The sequence below is a fragment of the Cervus elaphus genome, chromosome 27, assembly GCF_910594005.1.
Source record: "Cervus elaphus chromosome 27, mCerEla1.1, whole genome shotgun sequence".
NCBI lineage: Eukaryota > Metazoa > Chordata > Mammalia > Artiodactyla > Cervidae > Cervus > Cervus elaphus.
In genome coordinates this window covers 10110082-10131956 of record NC_057841.1, presented here as the reverse complement: position 1 = coordinate 10131956, position 21875 = coordinate 10110082, and the positions used below count along the sequence as shown (strand labels likewise).

At 38.0% G+C, this 21875-nt stretch overlaps 1 protein-coding gene across 6 annotated transcripts in view; it reads right to left on the bottom strand.

Moving 5' to 3' along the window:
• Window positions 1–21875, bottom strand: part of NETO1 (neuropilin and tolloid like 1) — a 116529-nt gene that overhangs the window by 36812 nt on the left and 57842 nt on the right. For 4 of the 6 annotated variants that reach the window (XM_043889633.1, XM_043889631.1, XM_043889632.1 and 1 more), the window contains exons 5-7: window positions 21579–21620; window positions 21333–21499; window positions 10186–10414 (exon numbers count right to left, since the gene is read on the bottom strand). In XM_043889633.1, coding sequence (XP_043745568.1) covers window positions 10186–10414; window positions 21333–21499; window positions 21579–21620 — 438 coding nt within the window. The remainder of the gene's footprint in view (window positions 1–10185; window positions 10415–21332; window positions 21500–21578; window positions 21621–21875) is intronic. The other 2 variants (XM_043889635.1, XM_043889634.1) reach the window with 1 other exon arrangement.

Genomic DNA, 21875 nt, shown 5'->3' with positions numbered 1-21875 from the left:
ATTACTTTGCTAGCATGTGAGATGAGTGCAATTGTGCAATAGTTTGGGCATTCTTTGGCATTGCCCTTCTTTGGGATTGGAATGAAAACTGACCTCCAGTCCTGTGGCCACTGCTGAGTTTTCCAGATTTGCTGGGATACTGAGTGCAGCACTTTCATAACATCATTTTTTAGGATTTGAAATAGCTCAACTCAAATTCTATCACCTCCGCTAGCCACAGGATGAAAAAGCAAAAAGGTATGACACTGAAAGATGAACTCCCCAGGTCGGTAGGTGCCCAATATGCTACTGGAGATCAGTGGAGAAGTAACTCCAGAAAGAATGAAGAGATGGAGCCAAAGCATAAACAACACCCAGTTATGGATGTGATGGGTGATAGAAGTAAAGTCTGATGCTGTAAAGAGCAATATTGCATAGGAACCTAGACTGTTAGGTCCATGAATCAAGGCAAATTGGAAGTGGTCAAACAACAGATAGCAAGAATGGACAATGACATTTCAGGAATAAGTGAACTAAAATGGACTGGAATGGCCATCTGAACTTAACTCAGATGACCATTATATCTACTACTGTGGGCAAGAATCCCTTAGAAGAAATGGAGTAGCCATCATAGTAAACAAAAGACTCTAAAAATGCAGTACTTGGATGCAATCTCAAAAATGATAGTATGATCTCTGTTTGTTTCCAAAGCAAACCATTCGATATCACAGTAATCCAAGTCTATGCCCTGACCAGTACTGCTGAAGTTGAATGGTTTTATGAAAACCTACAAGACCTTCTAGAACTAACACCAAAAAAAGATGTCATTTTCATCATAGCGGACTGGAATGCAAAAGTAGGAAGTCAAGAGCCCCCTGGAGTAACAGGCAAATTTGGCCTTGGAGTACAGAATGAAGCAGGGCAAAGGCTAATAGAGTTTTGCCAAGAGAACACACTGGTCATAGCAAATACCCTCTTCCAACAACATAAGAGAAGATTCTACACATGGACATCACCAGATGGTCAATACCGAAATCAGATTGATCACATTCTTTGCAGCCAAAGATGGAGAAGCTCTATACAGTCAGCACAAACAAGACTGGGAGCTGACTGTGGGTCAGATCATGAACTCCTTATTGCCAAATTCAGACTTAAATTGAAGAAAGTAGGGAAAATCACTAGAGCATTCAGGCATAACCTAAATCAAATCCATTACGATGATACAGTGGAAGTGAGAAATAGATTTAAGGGCCTAGATCTGATAGACAGAGTGCCTAAAGAACTATGGACAGAGGTTCATGACATTGTACAGAAGGCAGTGATCAAGACCATCCCCAAGAAAAATAAATGCAAAGAGGCAAAATGGTTGTCTGACAAGGCCTTACAAATAGCTGAGTAAAGAAGAGAAGCAAAAGAGAAGGAGAAAAGGAAAGATATACCCATTTGAATGCAGAGTTCCAAAGAATAGCAAGGAGAGATAAGAAAGCCTTCCTCAGTGATCAGTGCAAAGAAATAGAGGAAACAATAGAATAGGAAAGACTAGATACCTCTTCAAGAAAATTAAAGATAGCAAGGGAACATTTCTTACAAAGATGGGCACAATAAAGGACAGAAATGGTATGGACCTAACAGAAGCAGAAGATATTAAGGAGAGGTGGCAAGAATACAGAGAACTATACAAAAAAGATCTTCACAACCCAGATAATCACAATGGTGTGATCACGCACCTACAGCCAGACATCCTGGAATGCGAAGTCAAGTGGGCCTTAGGAAGCATCACTCCCTTTTAAAACACTCCAAAACCTTCCCAGTAAAGGGAGATCAAATCCCAAACTCCTTAGCACTGACTGTGTGTTTTGGGGTTTCTTCCAGCACACGGATGCATGCTCAGTCTCTAAACTGTGTCTGACTCTTTGGGACCCCTGGATGGTAGCCCGCCAGACTCCTCTGTCCATGGGCTTTCTAGGCAAGAATACTGGAGTGGTTGCCGTTTCCTCCTCTAGGGGATCTTCCCAACGGAGGGACTGAACCCGTGTCTCCTGCATTGCAGGCAGATTATTTCCCACTGAGCCATCTGAGAAGCTCCTTTTCCTTACCCCAGGTCTTTACCCAGCTTCCTCCTGAGCTCCAAGGTTGCCCAAACAACCCAGGGCACTCATGTCCACATTGTTCTCCAGCACGTTACCTTATATTGTGTTTTTCCACAATTCGTATTAGGGTTTATCTTTTTAAATTAACTCACTCGCACATCATTAGCTTCCTTTTATAAGAATGAGAAGCAAGGGACTTGTTCTCCTCACTGCCTTATCACTGGGGCTCAGAACAACAGGTTCTTATATGGTAGGTCTTTAAATACTTGCTAACTAGATATCAGAATAAAACTCCTTTAAGTAGTAAAATGGATATGAAGTGCCATCTTCTCATTAAATTCTAACAATGCTTTTAATTTCTAAGGAATAGCTAAATTTTTCTTATGCACTTGATGGAAGAAAATATCTAAAACATCAGAGATCCCAATTATGAGTAAGCATCTGAGTCAGCATTCAAGACTCAAAAACTATATTAAAAATGTGTAACTTGCTGCTCAGTATGATTTTTAACGGTGAGATCAGAATTATAGAAAAAGAAAAGGAAATACATGCATATATACATATACATATAGGCATTAGAATTGCCTCCTAAAACAAATGCTTTGTTTTTCCCAAAATGAATGGAATAATTTCCCTGCCACCATACTTTAAACATGAAACGTATCTTGGACTATGCCATTAGAGGAAATGCCATTTTACTTGAAAAATGCTGACTAGATTTGAGGCCAGAAATAGATTTGTGCATCTTTTCTTCATCTCTTTTATCATCTTCATATATTTTTTTTGAAAAATCAATATCTGTTTCCAAAACTCTATGTTCCAATGTGACTTAGTTATCAGTCAAGATATTCAGTATTTTTATTAAGCTATAGCTTAATCTTTTCTTTTCTAATACAAGGAGTTCTATCCACAATCTAATCCCACTCACATTTATTAGATCCCCCAATGTTTCCTCTAAAATTACATATTCCTACAGTTCTAAGAAATATGCTACTACAAAAAGAGAAGCATCTTCATGAGAATATTATAATGCATGGATAGAGACCACCTCCTTCCTCACAGAGGGCACTGACCACTTCATGATTTATCCATTCCATTTGATGCCAAGAAATCATTACATAGTTTTATACTCTGATTATGTCTTCACTGGGTCAAGTATCTGATGATTTATACATTGTGTGCAATCAGATATCACTCTAGTTACAATAACTAGGATATTATATTTCTCTGGGGTCTGCACTCTGATTATTATTAGGACTTGGGTGTGGGCCTCAGGGCTTGTTTCCACAGGTGATGACCACATGTCTGCAACAGTTGTTACTATAGACCCAGAATTCTGTTCAAGGTGTTAATGCATATTTAGTTTCATTATTGAACATGCCAACTCCCAGAGGTGGACTTGCAGTGTAGTTGTTGTTTAGTCACTCAGTCGCGACCGACTCTTTGCCAACCTCTGTCAAGGAGCCTGCCAGGCTCCCCTGTCCATGGGATTTCCCAGGCAAGAACTGGGTAGGTTGCCATTTTCTTCTCCAGGAGATCTTCCCAACCCAGAGATAGAACCCAAGTCTCCTGTGTCTCCTACATTGGCAAGCAGGTACTTTACCAATGAGCCTCCAGGGAAGCCCAGGACTTGCCGTAAATAATCAAAGCCATGCATCAAAGGATGAGATGGTTGGATTGCGTCACTGACTCTATGGACATGAGTTTGAGCAAGCTCTGGGAGTTGGTGATGGACAGGAGGGCCCAGTGTGCTGCAGTCCATGGGGCTGCAGAGAGTCAGACATGACTGAGTGACTGAACTGAAGATAATGACTTTTGATCTCAGCACATGACCCAAACTTGTAAATGTGTTTGGCCTAGACTTTCCTAGAAGGAAAATTAAATGCTACAGTTTTGATTTGATTACTATCAAATTTTTTTTGGTGTATTTTTCCAGAATGTTACTGAACTCTATGCACTTTTATAGTAATAATCAAATTATAATCTACACACTTTTTTTACATTTTAGGATGCATTAAATTTAGCTTATTGAGGTGATATGGTAATTTTACTTGTGCATTACAAAATGGAGAATTTGTACTACCTAGGACAGAATGCAGACTGGGTACAAGAAGCAGCTGGCAGGCCAAACCGTGTTCCAGACAAGACAGGATAGGGTGATAAAACTGAACAGTGAAATAATCACCAATTACCATGACAGAAGAGTAAGGATCCTACTAGTATAAACAAAAGCTGGAGGGGGAAAAAAAACTATATAAGAAGAGAATTTGGTTTCTTAGAATGCAGGGTTTAAGTGGATAATATACTGAAGTACTTGAGGAAGTGTGTGGTGGGAGGAACAGAGTTCCAGATACAAGGGAATGTCTGCTGAAATGAGTCACACATTTGAATTCAATTTGAATGAGTGAGGCTGCACCTTGAGAGGAGCAACCCTCTTATTCATCTTCGTGCCATCAGTGCCTGGTGCTTCCGTGTTTACCGAAGGAACGAGAGAATGAATGGAGGAACACAAAGGAGTAGAAAACCAGACCCTTGTCAAGGACGAGAACTTTCAAACTTCTCTCAAAAGGGCATAACGATTGTTATCAATATTTGTAGTATATAGTCAGACCAACCAGGGTGTCCAGTGCACTTCTATATACTGATAACAAACTATCCAAAAGAGAAATTAAGAAAACAATCCCATTTACAATTACATCAAAATGAATAAGATAACCTAGGAATGAATTTAACCAAGGAGGTGAAGGACATAAACTTAAGACACTGGTGAAGGAAGTCTCTTATGATCAAAATCAATTGACTAAGGATCTTATTTATAGTTGCAAAATAATTTCTACCATATAATGTACTTTAATTACAAAATCATATCTCAAGCTACTGAGGTTCTGCTTATCTCAAGGGGAGAAAGGTTGTAAGACTCCAATACCTTGGTCACTGACTCATCAGGAAAAGACCCTGATGCTGGGAAAGGTTGAAGGCAGGAGGAGAAGGGGATGACAGAAGATGAGATGGTTGGATGGCATCACAGACTCAATGCACATGAGTTTGAGCAAAGTCCATGAGATGGTGAAGGACAGGGAAGTCTGGCGTGCTGCAGTCCATGGGGTTGCAGAGTCAGACACAACTTAGTGACTGAACAACAACACATACTGAGAGGTGGAAATCTTTTGGATCATCTCATAATTCTGCCTTCCTTAGAACCCTTCAACTCAACTCACTGAAATTAAAAGTTACTGTATATACGTGTGTGTGTGTGTGTGTGTGTATACATATATATATATATTTCTTTACTGTAAATAAACCTGTAGTTTAGATAATATTATCTTTTGCCATAAATTAATATGAAACTAAATATATAATCTCATTTTAGCAAAGTATTGTAACCATTATTCCCACATCCTTAAAGTGAACAATTTTCTTTTCATCTCTTTTTAGTTGCATGTTTGTTTTTGTCAGAAATATGCTGCACATTAATCAAGCATTAAGTGACAGATTTTATTGTGGTCTAAATAAGAGTAGAATAGTTGAAGGTGGAACTTGAGAAGTCACCATGAGATATTACTCAGGGTATTCATTCATTCTAGTTGCTGCAAATTCTCGGAACACAGAAAAAGACCGGCTCAGAAAGTCTGACTTGTGCCTCACTGTGAAGAGGTACACTTCACTAATGTCTCCATTTTGCATATCCAATACTTAACCTACAGTTCTATCATAATTGACCATGCATTTTCATACATAAGTATGCTCAAAGTTGAAATTACACTAATTCTCATCAATTTTTTAAAAATCTGGATGATTATTCAGAGCAAGACAATGTCTTTATATAAAGTGATGCAAATGTATAAAATTCTATCCTTATAGGCAATCTTAAGTTGAGTTACCAAAATAAAATATAACACACTTTCAATATCACTGTAAGAATTATTCAAAGTGATCTATGTTTATGTCAAGTTGGATTCATTCTTTTTTATCCTCAATTGTGTTTCTAACCTGATGTTTTCCTCCTATTTGTTGATTTTTGACCCAAGAAAGCAAATTAGTCATAATGGTTAATACATTTTCTTCTTCATTTCAGAATATATTTAAAGTTTAAATAAGTCATCTTTCTTAGAGAACACTAGCCAAGGTTATTAATAATACTTTAAAATTTGAGATCTTTTTTGGGTACCTGTATGTGCTTTTCACCTCCATTAGATGAATTGTTTGAGTGGACTGAGATTGTGAGTAATCTGAGTACAAAATGCCAGTATTAAAAAGATTATAATCAAGTAAGACAGTGCCTCTTTGGCAATAATATTGGGTTTTTTCTCTAGTTGCTGGGTTTCAAAGTTTCTCTGTGGGGTAAAGTCTGGATACTATTCCTCTGAAGCCAATGCGTTTGAGCAGCAGCCAGCAGCAGTGTGATACAATTAATCAAGGCAGCCATCTCAGGTAGAGCTGAGAAAAGGCTGAGTTGAACAGTCAGCAAGACAGTGCAGGCAGGAGTATGCTATTTATGGGAGCGATCCAGTGAAGACATCACATTATTCCTCATGACACAGTTGAAGGTAAATACTTCTCCATTCAGTGGTCTTATAGTCCTCCCATTATACTAGACGGTATTTGTTGTCGTTGCAAATGCTGGCATTTAACCCAGACTTTTAAAATGCCTCTAATGTGCATGGGAAACCTCAACATCTGATGACTCATAGTAAGAATGTCTGTGCCTCTCTCTTACATACTCATTGTTTGTCTTTTCTGTGATTTATTCAGACACAATGGACATGAGTTTGAGTAAACCCTGAGAGATAGTGAAGGACAGGGAAGCCTGCTGTCCATGGGGTTGAAAGAGTTGGACACAACTTAGCAACTGAACAAAAACAATGAACAACAGATTCAAATGCAAAAATAAAAATGATTTGAAAATATATTCTCACTGGCATCCATTAGTTCCTGGGTTCATATTTTGAGAGCAGAAGCCCCTTGTCATGATTCTACTTTAGTCTGATGTTTATGGTAATGTACGATGCTGTACAATGTATGATTACAGAATGTAACTATGAAACATAAATGTAAGATGCATTAGGTAAGACAGAAGAGTGAAAATTTAGTTTGTAAAGCAAGTAAAACTATGCTGACAAATATGTTTCATGAGTGATGTACATAAGTGTGATCTGCTTTTAACATCATCATTATCTTTCGAAAGTGGGAGCTCTGCTCGTTCCTTAAAGATGACAAAGGTATCCATGGAGACCTGCCAATATCAGGATTCAGGTCTTACATTCTAGCCTCAGTGTTTTTAACAAATCATTGAGCATGGGGTTGGCGGTATTCAGGGGAAGTCAGTTAACCTTCCCTGGGTCTTTTCTTTCTCTGTTTGAATTCCTAAAGTGTTTGGGATTGAAATACATGACTTCTAAGCTCTTATCTAACCTCTAAAATATCTTACGGCCCTAATATAAGACATTTTGACAGACATTAGAATATTATTGAATATGCCCTAAAGCACCTCTCAACACTGAACTGGGGATACCACCTAAGAAATGTGGGAGCTAAGAAAAATAACAAGGTGCTTTCTCATTATTAGAGTGAGAAAGGGCTGGTCACTGATTCACATCTCTAATCTTTATCACGTATGTGTGTTCTGTGCTCACTCGTGTCTGACGCTTTGCGGCCCCAGGGACTGTGGCCCCCCAGGCTCCTCTGTCCATGGGATTCCCCAGGCAAGAATGCTGGAGTGGGTTGCCATTTCCTTCTCCAGGGATCTTCCTGACCCAGGGATTGAACCTGCATTTCTTATATTTCCAGAATTGGCAGGTGGGTTCTTTACCTCTAGTACCATCTGGGAAGCACAATACATACACAGTATGATACAATCCCATCATTCTTATATAAGTAGAACTTTAAAGACTCACAGATCTTCACCTTTGAATTGAAAGGCACTCTGTCCTCCGCGCCCCCCGTCCAGCCTAGACACTTGCCCTACACCATTCACACCTGATGAGAACCCATTTCTCACACATTCTCCATTAAAGTTCATTCAATGTTGTAATATCATACTTTCTATGAGCTAGACACTTTTCCCTGAACACAGTCAAATGGCTTCATATAATTAATTTAACATTAATCTTACTTCTCAGACATTAATCCATACCACCACTCCCCCAAGTTTAAGGTAGTTGTCACATTTTGGACAAAAGAAATCTCTAGGATAGGGATACCTACCCCTTTAGCCTTTTCTAAATGCTTCTGCATCCGAATCAGTCACTCCTAGCTAATTATTCTGCTCTCATTAATAACACTCAGAAAAGAACAGGCTGTGCAATTTGCATTTTGACCACTGCAGCTTCCTGTGAGAGTATCTCTTCTGAGCTGCTTACTTCACATTTGTTAACACAAGCTAAGACTGCATTAGAAATTGTTGTCAATTATTTTTAAAAAGTATTGGCTTCTATTGAGTTTAAATGAAATAAAATCTTAGGAAATCCTGGAGCCTGAGTTCCTTTGCTTGACATATGAAACATAAGGAGACATTTTGTAATTTATCCTTACTAAATTATCATGCAGTTTTGATAAAAATTGCATATTTTGTAATATTTTAGTAACTTTATTATATCACTTAATGCATTAACTAGACCTTCCATATATGTTAAACTAGAAAGAAGTTCTTAGTCTATGATTATCCAAGGCTGATAAAAATACTGAATAAAGTATAACTGACCCTCACCAAAGGTACAACCGATTGGATTTAGAAGAGTACTCATTGATGAAAACACCACATGTGCTATCTTCTAACCTGAACTGATTCAAATTCTAAGCAAAAAAATGACAAGGTTTTTTTTCTCTAGATACCTTGCTGAAATAAAGATGTGCTAGCTCTAACATTTTGATCAATTCCTGAAAGGAAGACCAAGATAACAACTTGCTGTTTAAATTTGCAATAATCCAGGATGGGAGACTTAACATTACTCTGTGATGGTATCAAGATTCAGAAAGACTGAGGGACATTCCCTACTTCTGGTGCCATAGAATTCTCCAACTGGGTAAGTAGAGAACAATTTAAAGTCAAAACCATTCATTCATGGTGCAAAGAAATCATCTACTACATTTAACATTTTTGGATCAAAAAAAAAAAAAGATAGTGGCTGCTGCAGCTAACTTTGAAAAATCCTTGACATTTCAAAAACATTTTGTCTTTTTTTTTTTAATGTACAGTTTCAAATGACAAGGTACTGATTCCTTAAAGCTGAATTTCTTAGGGTTATTTTTCCTTTGCACAAATTTATCAAGCATAAATTACTCAGGGTTTCTGAAGAACATTCCAAATATATGTCTATTCATATGACTCATTATTTGTAAGAACATGATTTTTTAAATGTGCTGTGCTTTTGCCCCTAACTCTGGGTATCATCCATTGTGCCATTTAAACTATTTCCTGGAACTTTTTCTGTTTACTCTCTTCCCAATCAATTCTTCCTCTTTGTCTAGTTTACCTGGAACTCTGCAGTCACAGACCTATTTAAAATCAATGGGACTGCAAGAGAAGCTTACTAAAGAGAACCTACCAAATATTTTTACGCAGGTTTTTAAGATTTAAAGTCAAACATCATCGGAAACTGCTGCCTCAGCTCCCTGGCTTCCTAAGATCTAACCCAAAGACAAACAGAATTCGTCATACCCCAGTTTAGTGGTGTGAAATGTCTTAAGTAAGGCTACGGTGCATATGCTGATACTGTGTTGTTGTGTTAGTCCCTAAATCCTGTCTGTCTCTGCGACCCCATGGATTGTAGCCCACCAGGCTCCTCTGTCCATGAGATTTTCCAGGCAAGAACACTGGAGTGGGTTGCCATTTCCTAATCCAGGGGATCTTCCCAACCCAGGGATCCAACCTCCTGCATTGCAAGCAGAGTCTTTAGCATCTGCGTCACCAGGGAAGCCCTGCATATGCTGATATAAGTAATCAGAAGATAATATGTAACTCTCCTGTTTCTGGATCAAAGTGAAGGAAAGGGAATCTAAGCGGTTTGAACAACTCATTAAGGCTCAAGCTGCACGAAGGAAACACCATTCACAGAGCATGCGCTCTGCACCCTCCGACCCTCGGGAAGGCCGAGCAGCGAGGAGCGGAGACGCTTACGTTCTTGGAAGGACGTGAAGAGCATCTGGAAGCGGCTGTTGCGGCTGCCCTCGTCGGCCCACATGCGGATGACCCCGAGGCCCGTGCGGAGCATCACGTCGTTGGCCACCGTGCTGCAGAACTTGGCTTTCAGGTCCTCCACCGAGCTGCTTCCGTCATACACCGCCACGAAGTTCCTCTTGCATTCGTTGGAATTCTGCATCTCATAGTCCAAGAACCGTAAGTAGATCTGTAAAACAACGAAAATGTGATAATTTCCCTGGAAAGAGGGAAGTAGCTCAGTAAGCACCGGCGCATCCGGTCTCTTTCTCAGTCTCACAAGACCAGCTTGATTGCACTCAATCTTATCATTTTGTCCCTGTGGGTGGTAGAAAGTAAAGACGTATATCACGCAGATCAACTTGTGCTTAATACTTTTTTCAAATGCTATTAACCTTTCTTTTAGGTAGAAGTACCATTTCCCATCACTGAGTATTTTTACCCAGATAATCTTTATGTCTTCTCTTAACTTTTCTGGAATCAGTTATTAGTTTTCATACTCACTGCTTTATTTTAATCAGCATAAATGTGTTTTAAATATTGCTGATATATTCTTGTTAGAGTTCCATGACTTCAATTTACTTCCAAAAATGTGTGGAAATGCAACATTTGTACTAATATCAAACAAAATCAGAAATGGCATCAAAAGATAGTCTCTGCTTTTACTTTGCCTAAATTATTTCACATAACTACACTGCTTAATTTTTAAGATAGAGTATATATTTTTAAAATACAGCTAAATCTGTGGTCATTCTAACCATAACATAGAGTCAAGCCATTTAGTTAAGTCCATGTAAATAAAAATTAAATTAACACTTAATGGGTAAAATGGACTGTACAACCTACTTTAGAGATTATTGTTAAATGCTCCCCCAAACTCTATAAAGCGGCACATTTATTATTATATTCAGGAAATGCATACTTGGATGATATAAATTGCAAAGTAGACACAGGGTCCCTCAAGCCAGTCTGTAGTCCTTTCACCATAATATACTGCTTCAGACATATTGTTTTAAGAGCAACAGATATTACGTGACTCTCTATGAATGTGTATTAAAAACTGAAAGCAATTAATTCAACCAATAATAAATATATATAATGGACTACTACCCAGCCATAAAAAAGAATGAAATCCTGCCATTTGAAGCAACATGGATGGACCCCAAAGGTATCATGCTGTATGAAGTTAGGTGGAGAAAGACAAACATTATTTCATACATATGTGGAATCTAAAAACCAAACCAAACACAGTTTAAAAAAATCAATCTGTTAGATAGAAAAAAACAAGATAAAACCAGAATAGTTGTTACCAAAGGGGAAGTGAGTTGAGGGTGGGCAAAATAGGTAAAGGGGGTCAACCACATGGTGATGGATGGTAACTCGTCTTGGGGTGGTGATGACCTTGCAGAGTATGTAGGTGGTGAATTATAGTGCTCTATGCAAGGAGATCCAACCAGTCCATCCTAAAGGAGATCAGTCCTGGGTGTTCACTGGAAGGACTGATGCTGAAGCTGAAACTTCAGTACTTCAGCCACCTCATGTGAAGAGTCGACTCATTGGAAAAGACCCTGATGCTGGGAGGGATTGGGGGAAGGAGGAGAAGGGGACGACAGAGGATGAGATGGCTGGATGGCATCACCGACTCGATGGGCATGAGTTTGAGTAAACTCTGGGAGTTGGTGATGGACAGGGAGGCCTGGCGTGCTGCAATTCATGGGGTCGCAAAGAGTCGGACATGACTGAGCGACCGAACTGAACTGAACTGATGCATGTAACTTATGTAACAATAATATTTAAAAATGACTTCTTCCATTCTCCAACCACAGGGGCATTATTCTCCCTTTGTGTTACAATATTATTTTGGACATATTTTAAGCTTTAGTTACAGGTCATATGTAACTTTTGTTGAACTGTGTGCTCCTACAAAGCTGGGACACTGGTGTACTTATTTTATTTTAAGTGTTTGACCATGTGTTATGTATGTTAAGCACTCACCATAAAATTTAATGGATGTACATTTAATGACTAAAATTTTGTTTTCTTTATTGACTTCATTTTTTTCAGCATCCATCACATATCTCTTGGGCACCTACTTATACACCAGATTTTGAGTGCTATAAATCATGGTAATTGTATATAGAGAATAAATGACAGTTTATTATTTGTAGTAGAAAATGGTATGCAATAATTCTCAAGACAAGTTATTTATAATATAACTCTAAGTTATGACATAAAAGCATATATGTAGTAGGATGCAGACTTATAAGGAATTGACTGAGTAAAATGTGAATCTTAAGTCAGGAAATCATATAGTTCTCAGGAGGAAGAACAAAACAGAAAAATAGGGAGAAATAGGCAAAATTGAGACACAGTGGGAAAGCACCATAGTTTTATTATGCTTTGTATGGTGAGAAGGTTTTCATGTATATCGATCTGTAAAATTTCAGTTGGAAACTATACCAAAATTCCCAAATACTTTGATACTGATTTTAAATTAACTGACGTTTTTGTTGTTGTTTAGTTGCTCAGTCATGTCCACCTCTCTGCAAGCCCATGGACTGTAGCCCACCAGGCTCCTCTGTCCTTGGGATTTCCCAGGCAAGAATGCTGGAGTCATTCCCTTCTCCAGGAGATCTTCCTGACCCAGGGACCGAGCTTGTGTCTCCTGAACTGGCAGGAGGATTCTTTACCACTGAGCCACCATTACTCAGCCTTATAAAACCTATAGCCTAAGAAAACCTCCTGTTTATCATTACCAGATTATTGCTTTGTTTTATTCTTTCAAAAGTTCAAATATTACTCATGTAATATTTTAGATCTTAGATCTACTCTCTATCTTATCTTAGATCTACTCTTCCCAACCAAATATTGCATTTCAGAAAATTACCCAGACAATTCTATCGTCCATCCTAAGAAGGTATATCTGAAAATGTTAAACCTTTCAAGTTTCTACTAAGTAGTTTGCTTTTCAAATTTTCACATGGATTTGTACAAAGGAATTGTATCTGTCATTCAGATGATCTCAAAGGAATTGTATGTGTCATTCAGATGATCTTTGCCAGGAAGTGAAGGAGACTAAATAGCTTACTTAAGGAAAATAAATCAATATGAGAGCCTTAAACAGGATTAAAATCCCAAACTCTTATTTTAAAGATCTTTTCATTAGGCCCATCCTGATTAAAAGTAAACAAATTGAAAACTGTATAAAAATATAAATAACTGTAAACTCTATGTATTCTTGGAAAGTAGAAGAACTTAAATGCAACAAAAATCACATATATATTTATATTCTCAAGTAGTACACAATGATTCCAACATATTTAATTAGCCCTCAAAGTAATATACAGTTAGAATTGTAAACACACATAGTTCCTAACAGGAGAAGACACTCAGCAAAGTAGCAGAAAATCCCTCCCTCCAGTGTCCTTGCAAAGTTACAAGAAACAAACATGATGCCCACAGAAAGAAAAATAACTAGAGGGATTGTTAAACTAATTCAAGAAAAAAGATTTTTGATTATGTAATATTTTCAGGTTGATTCAGGGGTGAATATGTCTGGACAATTATTTCAGGTTTCTTTCTGACTCTGAATAAAGAAACACAACTTAAAATGCTAACTTTTTGCATCGTATACTGACAATAACTCAACACTGTGCAAAGGCATTATCTCACTCAAATCTCTCCAACAGCGATGCACACTATTATCACAACTATTTTAAAATAAGATGATGTTTGAAAAAGCAAAGTGATGTTCTTAAAGCAACACAGGACCTTTAAGCAATAGATCAGTATTCAACTCAGTTCTGCCTGACACTTTTCTCCTTGGTATCAAACTTCGCAGACTCAGATAAATTTTTTGAAAATTTTCAGACTGACAGTCCAGAAAGAAAGTTATAGTCCTAAACAAGAATAAACTAGAACAAAATTGACAAGTAAGCAAGCAAAACAAACCCATTTCTATTTTTCTAAAGGGACTAAGAAACATACCGATGGCTGACATATTAATGAAATTCACAGAAAATAACTGTGTCCCTCTGAAATAAATGGCTGTTTTAAATTTTCTTCAAAAATAAGATTATCTTATGAAAGAACATTGATATAGTTAAAAAGGTGATTTGCATATTTGGCCCTTATTTTTTCATTTGACATTTTCCATGGGAGGTGAATGGTGTGCACTCTTACAAGAACCAGCATGGCCGAAGTGGAAGAACCTTCTATATTTAAAGACCATTCTTATTAGAGCTATTTCAAATCCTAAAAGATGATACTGTGAAAGTGCTGCACTCAATATGCCAGGAAATTTGAAAAACTCAGTAGTGGTCACAGGACTGGAAAAGGTCCGTTTTCATTCCAATTCTAAAGAAAAGCAATGCCAAAGAATGCTCAGACTACCACACAATTGCACTCATCTCACACGCTAGTAAAGTAATGCTCAAAATTCTCCAAGCCAGGCTTCAACAGAATGTGAACCGTGAACTTCCAGATGTTCAAGCTGGATTTAGAAAAGGCAGAGGAACCAGAGATCAAATTGCCAACATCTACTGGATCATCAAAAAAGGAAGAGTTTCAGAAAAACATCTACTTCTGCTTTATTGACTATGCCAAAGTCTTTGACTGTGTGGATCACAATAAACTGTGGAAAATTCTTCAAGATATGGGAATACCAGACCACCTAACCTGCCTTCTGAGAAATCCGTATGCAGGTCAAGTAGGAACAAAACTGGACATGGAACAACAGACTGGTTCCAAATAGGGAAAGGAGTATGTCAAGGCTGTATATTGTCACCCTGCTTATTTAACTTATATGCAGAGTACATCATGAGAAACGCTGGGCTGGAGGAAGCACAAGCTGGAATCAAGATTGCCGGGAGAAATATCAGTAGCCTCAGATATGCAAATGACACCACCCTATGGCAGAAAGTGAAGGACTAAAGAGTCTCTAGATGAAAGTGAAAGAGGAGAGTGAAAAAGTTGGCTTAAAGCTGAACATTCAGAAAACTAAGATCATGGCATCTGGTCCCATCACTTCATGGCAAATAGATGGGGAAACAATGGAAACAGTGAGAAACTTTTTTTTTTTTTGGCTCCAAAATCACTGCAGATGATGACTGCATCCATGAAATTAAAAGACGCCTGCTCCTTGGAAGAAGAGTTATGAGTAACCTAGACAACATATTAGGAAGCAGAGACGTTACTTTGCCAACGGGGTCTGTCTAGTCAAAGCTTTGGTTTTTCCAGTAGTCATGTATGGATATGACAGCTGGACTATAAAGAAAGCTGAGCACGGAAGAATGGATGCTTTTGAACTGTGGTATTGGAGAAGACTCTTGAGAGTCCCTTGGATTGCAGGGAGATCCAACCAGTCCATCATAAAGGAAATCAGTCCTGATATTCATTGAAAGGACTGATGCTGAAGCTGAAACTCCAATACTTTGGCCACCTGATGCGAAGAACTGACTCACTAGAAAAGACCCTGATGCTGGGAAAGATTGAAGGCAGGAACAGAAGGGGGCAACAGAGGATGAGATGGTTGGATGGCATGACTGACTCAATGGACATGAATTTGAGTAAACTCTGGGAGTTGGTGATGGACAGGGAGGCCTGGTGTGCTGCAGTCCATGGGGTCGCAAAGAGTCAGACATGACTGAGCAACTGATCTAAACTTATTAGAATACTTTTTTTTAACAATTACTGGATATTATATAGTCACTGGATATTATATATTCACTTTTGAAGCATTCAATCATTTTAAAACTTTTAAAAATAGTTTTAAAAAATAAATAAAATATTCCAGTGATAATTAGCTTTACTGAGTACAGAGCTGTTACTGCACAAACCAAATCCATTAACCAAACCAGTGATCAAATTTTCCCACTCTAGATATAGTATATAGCATTAAAAAACCCTCCCTACATTAGGATTTAAATGATATTTTGTCAGCTTAAAGCTCATGTCATAATATCACTAGGGAAAAATGCCATGTGCCAGTGTTTTTACTTAAGGTCGAAAACTACAGAAAGCTTGTTTGTCTGCTGCAAAAAGAGAAAGTGATAAACAGAATCATATATAACTTCAGTAAAATAGTCAGATTACAATCTCGTCTCAGTGCATCATTTTGATGCATTCTTCTTTCTAATCAATCACAAAGAGTTTGAGCTGACAAAATGATTTATGGAAAAGGACGTGGGAGGCTTCAGAACACATAAGCAATTTCTAGTAATGTCTGTCTTCCAAGTCACACTAATAGGAGAGTAGAATCCCTTTTGCATATTTAAACCAAGGATATCTGGCTAACAATTTACTAAGTTAATTTACTTGCAAACATTTAATACCAATCATTCAACCTGCTTCCATCGTCTGTCTCCCAGTGATGTGTGAAAAACAAACACTGTTTGGGGTCACTTTTAAGACTTGCCAGAACAGTTTTCTCCATGATAAATACAAATTAAATACACAACAGTCTGAGAAACACTGACCACAGTGTCAATATTACTTTACACTTTGACAGATAAAGCTACATTCTAAAAAGCGTGTTGCCCAGGACTTCTCTGGCTGCTGGACTTGCAGGGCCTTCTAGTTTTAAGTAGTATAGCCCATGAATTTGGAGGAGAGCAGCGTGCACTTTATTCAGAGGAGAAAACCAGAACATCATACCGTGTTCTGAAGTGTTGGAAAAACACACACTCCACACAACAAACCCGGATAAAACAACATTAACGTGATTTTCTGGCCTGCACAGACAAGCATCTCCATAACTTTCCAAAATCTGATGCTACAAACTGAGATTTCATTTAAAAACAAAGTTGAACCATAACACTGTCATAGGTAGTCAGTTAAATTTTTCATGTTGTTTATCCAATTTTTATTTTCATTTTTGGAGATAATAAAGGCAGGCTCAGTCTTTAGAGTCCCTAATCTTACCACTGTCATCAATTTTTGCTGCTACCCTTTGCTTAGGCATTCATTTTCTCCTTGTTCCCATAACAAATCCCCACAAACTGAGCAGCTTTAAACAATGTTGTTATGTGGTTGTGCTCAGTCGTTCAGTCATGTCTGACTCTTTGTGACCCCATGGATTATAACCTGCCAGGCTCCTCTGTCCATGGGATTCTCTAGGTAGGAATACTGGAGTGGATTACCATTTCCTTCTCCAGGGGATCTTCCCAACCCAGGGATCGAACCCACGTGTCTTGCATCTCCTGCATTGGCTGGTGGATTCTTTACCACCGCCCCCGCCTGGGAAGTCTGCTTTAAATAATGCCCATGTATTATCTCCAAGTTCTGTAGGTCAGAAGTTTGGTGAGCTGCATTGTGTTGTTTGCTAAGGTCACATGAGTCTGAAAACTCAACTTCACTATAAAATATTAATTTATTGTATTTGTCAATTTGTTCTTTTTTGTCTTAATATTATTCACAACATTTTGAATTAAGTAACATTTAAAAAATTATTTTGAAGCTTTAAATGATGGAGAGTTAATAAAAGTTATAGTTTTACTCTCCCCAAACCTTAATTATTAAATAAATAATCTTAAATTTATATACTTTTATAAGTCTTTTGACTTTTTAATTTTCCTGTCTTAACAAATTTGTTGATTTCCCCAAACACTGTGGTTTTGTGACATCACACTGGATTGGGGGTCAAGAGCGAGACTTGCTTCAGTCCTTCTAGTAACTAATCAAATATTTGAGCAGTTACTTATCATAGATTCATCAGGTTTCGGTCTTAAAAGGAGTTTAGTATTATCTATGCCAGAAAATAACTTGACTTTTTAATTATTATATAAAATCCCACCCAAACTTTAGTTGGATTCCTCCCGTGAATTCTCATTTGATCCTTGGACATCTCCATTATGAAAATAAAAAACAAAAACCTTCTTTATAATGAATATTTCTCTAGATCCAAGCATTTAAATAAATTGCGGTACTTAAAAAACATGTGAATTAAGTCTTATCCTCTTAATTCTATTTCCTGACAGTTCTTCAAATGTTTATAGATTGTCACTATGTCCTTTCATATATATATATATATATATATATATCTCAGTTTATTTTTTCCATGAGTGTTAATTGAATGATAGATTTTTCCTGGCACTGGGTACCTACAGAGAAGGGCCTTCCCAGATGGCACTAGTGGTCAAGAACCCACCTGCTAATGCAGGTAGACGAAAGACACACAGGTCCCATCCCTGGGTTGGAAAGATGCCCTGGAGGAGGGCACAGCCACCCACTCCAGTGTTCTTGCCTGGAGAATCCCATGGACAGAGGAGCCTGGCGGGCTGCAGTCCATGGGGTTGCAGAGTTGGACACAACTGAAGTGACTTCACACACACACACACACACACACACACACACACACACACATGCACGAACCTAGAGAGAAATAAGCTCCAACCTTCAGGAAATTAACATTGTTACCATAATTGGCTCATCCAATATCCTTCTCTAGTGGTTCTTTACTGAACCAGACCCAGAACTAGACACCATTAATATGCTCCCATCTCACTTGCTCGAGAATCTATATGAAAGCCAAAGAATTTCTTACAGAAGCATATTTCAACATCTCATTGTTAACCAGCTTCACTATCCTGACTCTGCTTATTCATCTGTTAGACGCACTTATCAGTAATGGATTTCCAACTTTCTTTCAGGCTCTGGTATTCCAATTTCTAAGAAATCTGGGTTAATCACATTCTAATTAAAGGCAATCATCTGTATTACAATTCTCAAACAAAGGTGATATCAGATAGTGTATTTTCTATTTATGAAAGGGCTGAGAAGCGACATACACTTGATGTAAATTTTAATGGAACCCCAGTAAGCTATTTAGCACTTTCAATGTGGCAATCACCAGCTATCATTCACATATTCACAGGAGCCATTTCAAGTTTAACCTGTGCTTTGATAGTCTGTTCTCCTAGGCTTCGAGGACCTCCGTGTAAATAGAAAGCCCAAGTAAAGCGTCATCTCCACTTCTTGCTTTTTTCGACAGTTATTCAAAGCCACTTCCTATTCCCTAACCTTTAATTTAACAGAGAAGGCCTGTCACAATAGAGTCATCTTTGTCCAGCTCTGCAGGCGGCTTCCTCCTTGGGTCACAGAATGCCAGATTCTGTAACAGGCAGGTATACCTGGCATTGTTCTGGGATTGTACAAAAGATGGTCTATTTACCAGCTGGAAGGAAACGGTGTGGGTTCGCACTTTCATTGACACCCTCTCTTTGACACTGTGGTGACAGAGATGCCAGTTATGACCATGAAGTGGGGCTCAGATACTTCCTGTTGAAAAAAAAATCTAAAATAGCTTTCACTCATAGAGTTGAAGGAAAATGAATAGCACATGTGAATCCACAAATTATGTAAGAACATAATAAACTGCAATCGAATTCCTGCATAATCTTTGTAGGAGGTGGGGTTTTATGTCACCAGTAGCCTTGGATTTTTTTAATGGAAGTAGTAACTATGTCTTTCTTCATAAATCATAATTTTAACAAAGTTAATTAACCTTTTAAAAGATTTGTTCTGATGCAGAGAGACCTGTAGTGGTAAAGCTGGAAACTGGACCACGGTCTGAATCTCCATCACCAGAAGTTTGGGGAAAATATGTCACACTTCCAAATTAGATGCAAACCCCAGAGACATATTCATGGGAAATCAAGAGAAGAAAGATAAAAATATTTCCTGAAATACCAATTCACTTGGAGATGAGTCTTATTTTTCCCTTATTTGGAATATCCAGTCACCAAATTCTTTCATATCTAGCTTGGAATGACAACTCTGTCCTTTCTAGACAAGGAAAATCTGTTTTTTTGAAAATATACACTCTAACCACATCACTTTGCTGTTTCACACTCTTGTATGTATCACTAAGCGGAGGGCATGGCAAGCCACTCCAGTATTCTTGCTTGGAGAATCCCATGGATAGAGGAGCCTCGCGGGCTACAGTCCGTGTGGTCTCAGAGTCAGATATGATGGAAGGGACTTAGCACACACACACGCACATGCATCACTAATGCACTCAGGATGAATCTGGGCTCTTGAAGGGCACTAACAGAATCCTTCAGCTTAACCATTCACCTCCAGAATCCTGCTTTCATGTGGTCACATGCAATTAATTCCTGAGAGGGGGGATCTCTTATGATCCCATGACCTTAAGGAAGCTATTTACTCTACCTAACAGGGCAAGTCCCACCCTGTCTACCCAAGAGCATCATTTCTCATCAAAGCTCAGAAGACGCCTTGCAATCCAACTTGCTTCCCCTCACCAGGGGCAAGTGGTCTTCTCCCTCACTCTACCACATCTTATAAATACCTCAATGATCTTGTCTTATTTCATGGATTATTTTGATACATAGTTGTCTAAAAATCAAACTGGAAATGTGACAGCATAATTTTCATTTCTTCAGCATAGTCCTTGAGAGGTTATAGACACACTAGGTCAATTAATTAAATAACAAACTGTTCAACCTCAATAAATCGGCAACTCCAAATCTAATAAATCAGTAAAGCTTTATTGTAACTATATTCTACTTCTAAAGGATGACAATAAAGGGAGAATAAGCAAATAATCAACACGCTAAACCAGTGATTGCTACTGGTACAAAAGTCTCATCCCAGCGTTTCTTAAGATGCATCCATAATAGAATGAATAGAGTTGTTCTAAACAAGTGTTTCCAAAACAGAGATCTGAGTCTGAATTTGGACCACAATGTTACACACCAGAAATACATGACTTTGTGAGCCCTGGACAATTTCTTTCACAGATTTTAAGTTAAAAAGCAAGCAAACTGCAGATACTGACAATACGGGCATAAGTTAATTAAACCATAGCTTGCTTGCAACATTTCATTCCATTTTTTAGAGGTAGATTTACCCTAGAGTCTCTTGTCCAGATTATCCAAGGATCTCTTAAGCATTCTTTCCATATTATTGTGACCTTGAAAGTTACATTAAACAGAGGAAGACACGCTACATTTCAAAACAAAAATAAAATGATCTCTTATGATTGCACTCTGTAATGGACTGAGCATGTCTGGTTGGTTCAAAGCAATGCAATGCTGGAGACACTTTTCAAGTTGTCTGTCAAACCTGCATTCCACCTTGAGACTGACCTTGGATCGCGGGGGTGCTCGGATGTACCACTTGCAATCAACAGCCTCGCTAGCAGAAGCTTTGCCTTCCTTCATAATTTGTATAGACTCCACAATGCCTTCAGGGCCGCCCATCTCAAACTCACACACTAAATAACGAGATGCCAGACAAACATACAAAAATGGAACTTGAGTAATAAACCAAAAGTATATATCACAGCAGAAAACAAAGGTCTCTGAACAGTATTAAATATCTGTTTTACCAACCTGGTAATGGTTTCAAAACTCCAAGGTCCTTAAAGTCAGGATCTTAAAAATTGAGAAAAAGACAATTAGTCTTATTCTGTATTTATGACTTAAAATGATACTGAGTAAGATATCATTGAATTATTCAGGATTCTCCCTTATAACCCTATTAAGGGAAATTAAATGGTTAAATAAAAGCTGCATAATAATGTTAAGACTATAATGTTATTTATATATTACTACTACAAGATTTTTATCAATTAAAAGAGCCACTTCAAAAAACCTTAAAATGTCATTCCTTCATCTAATCAAGTAAAA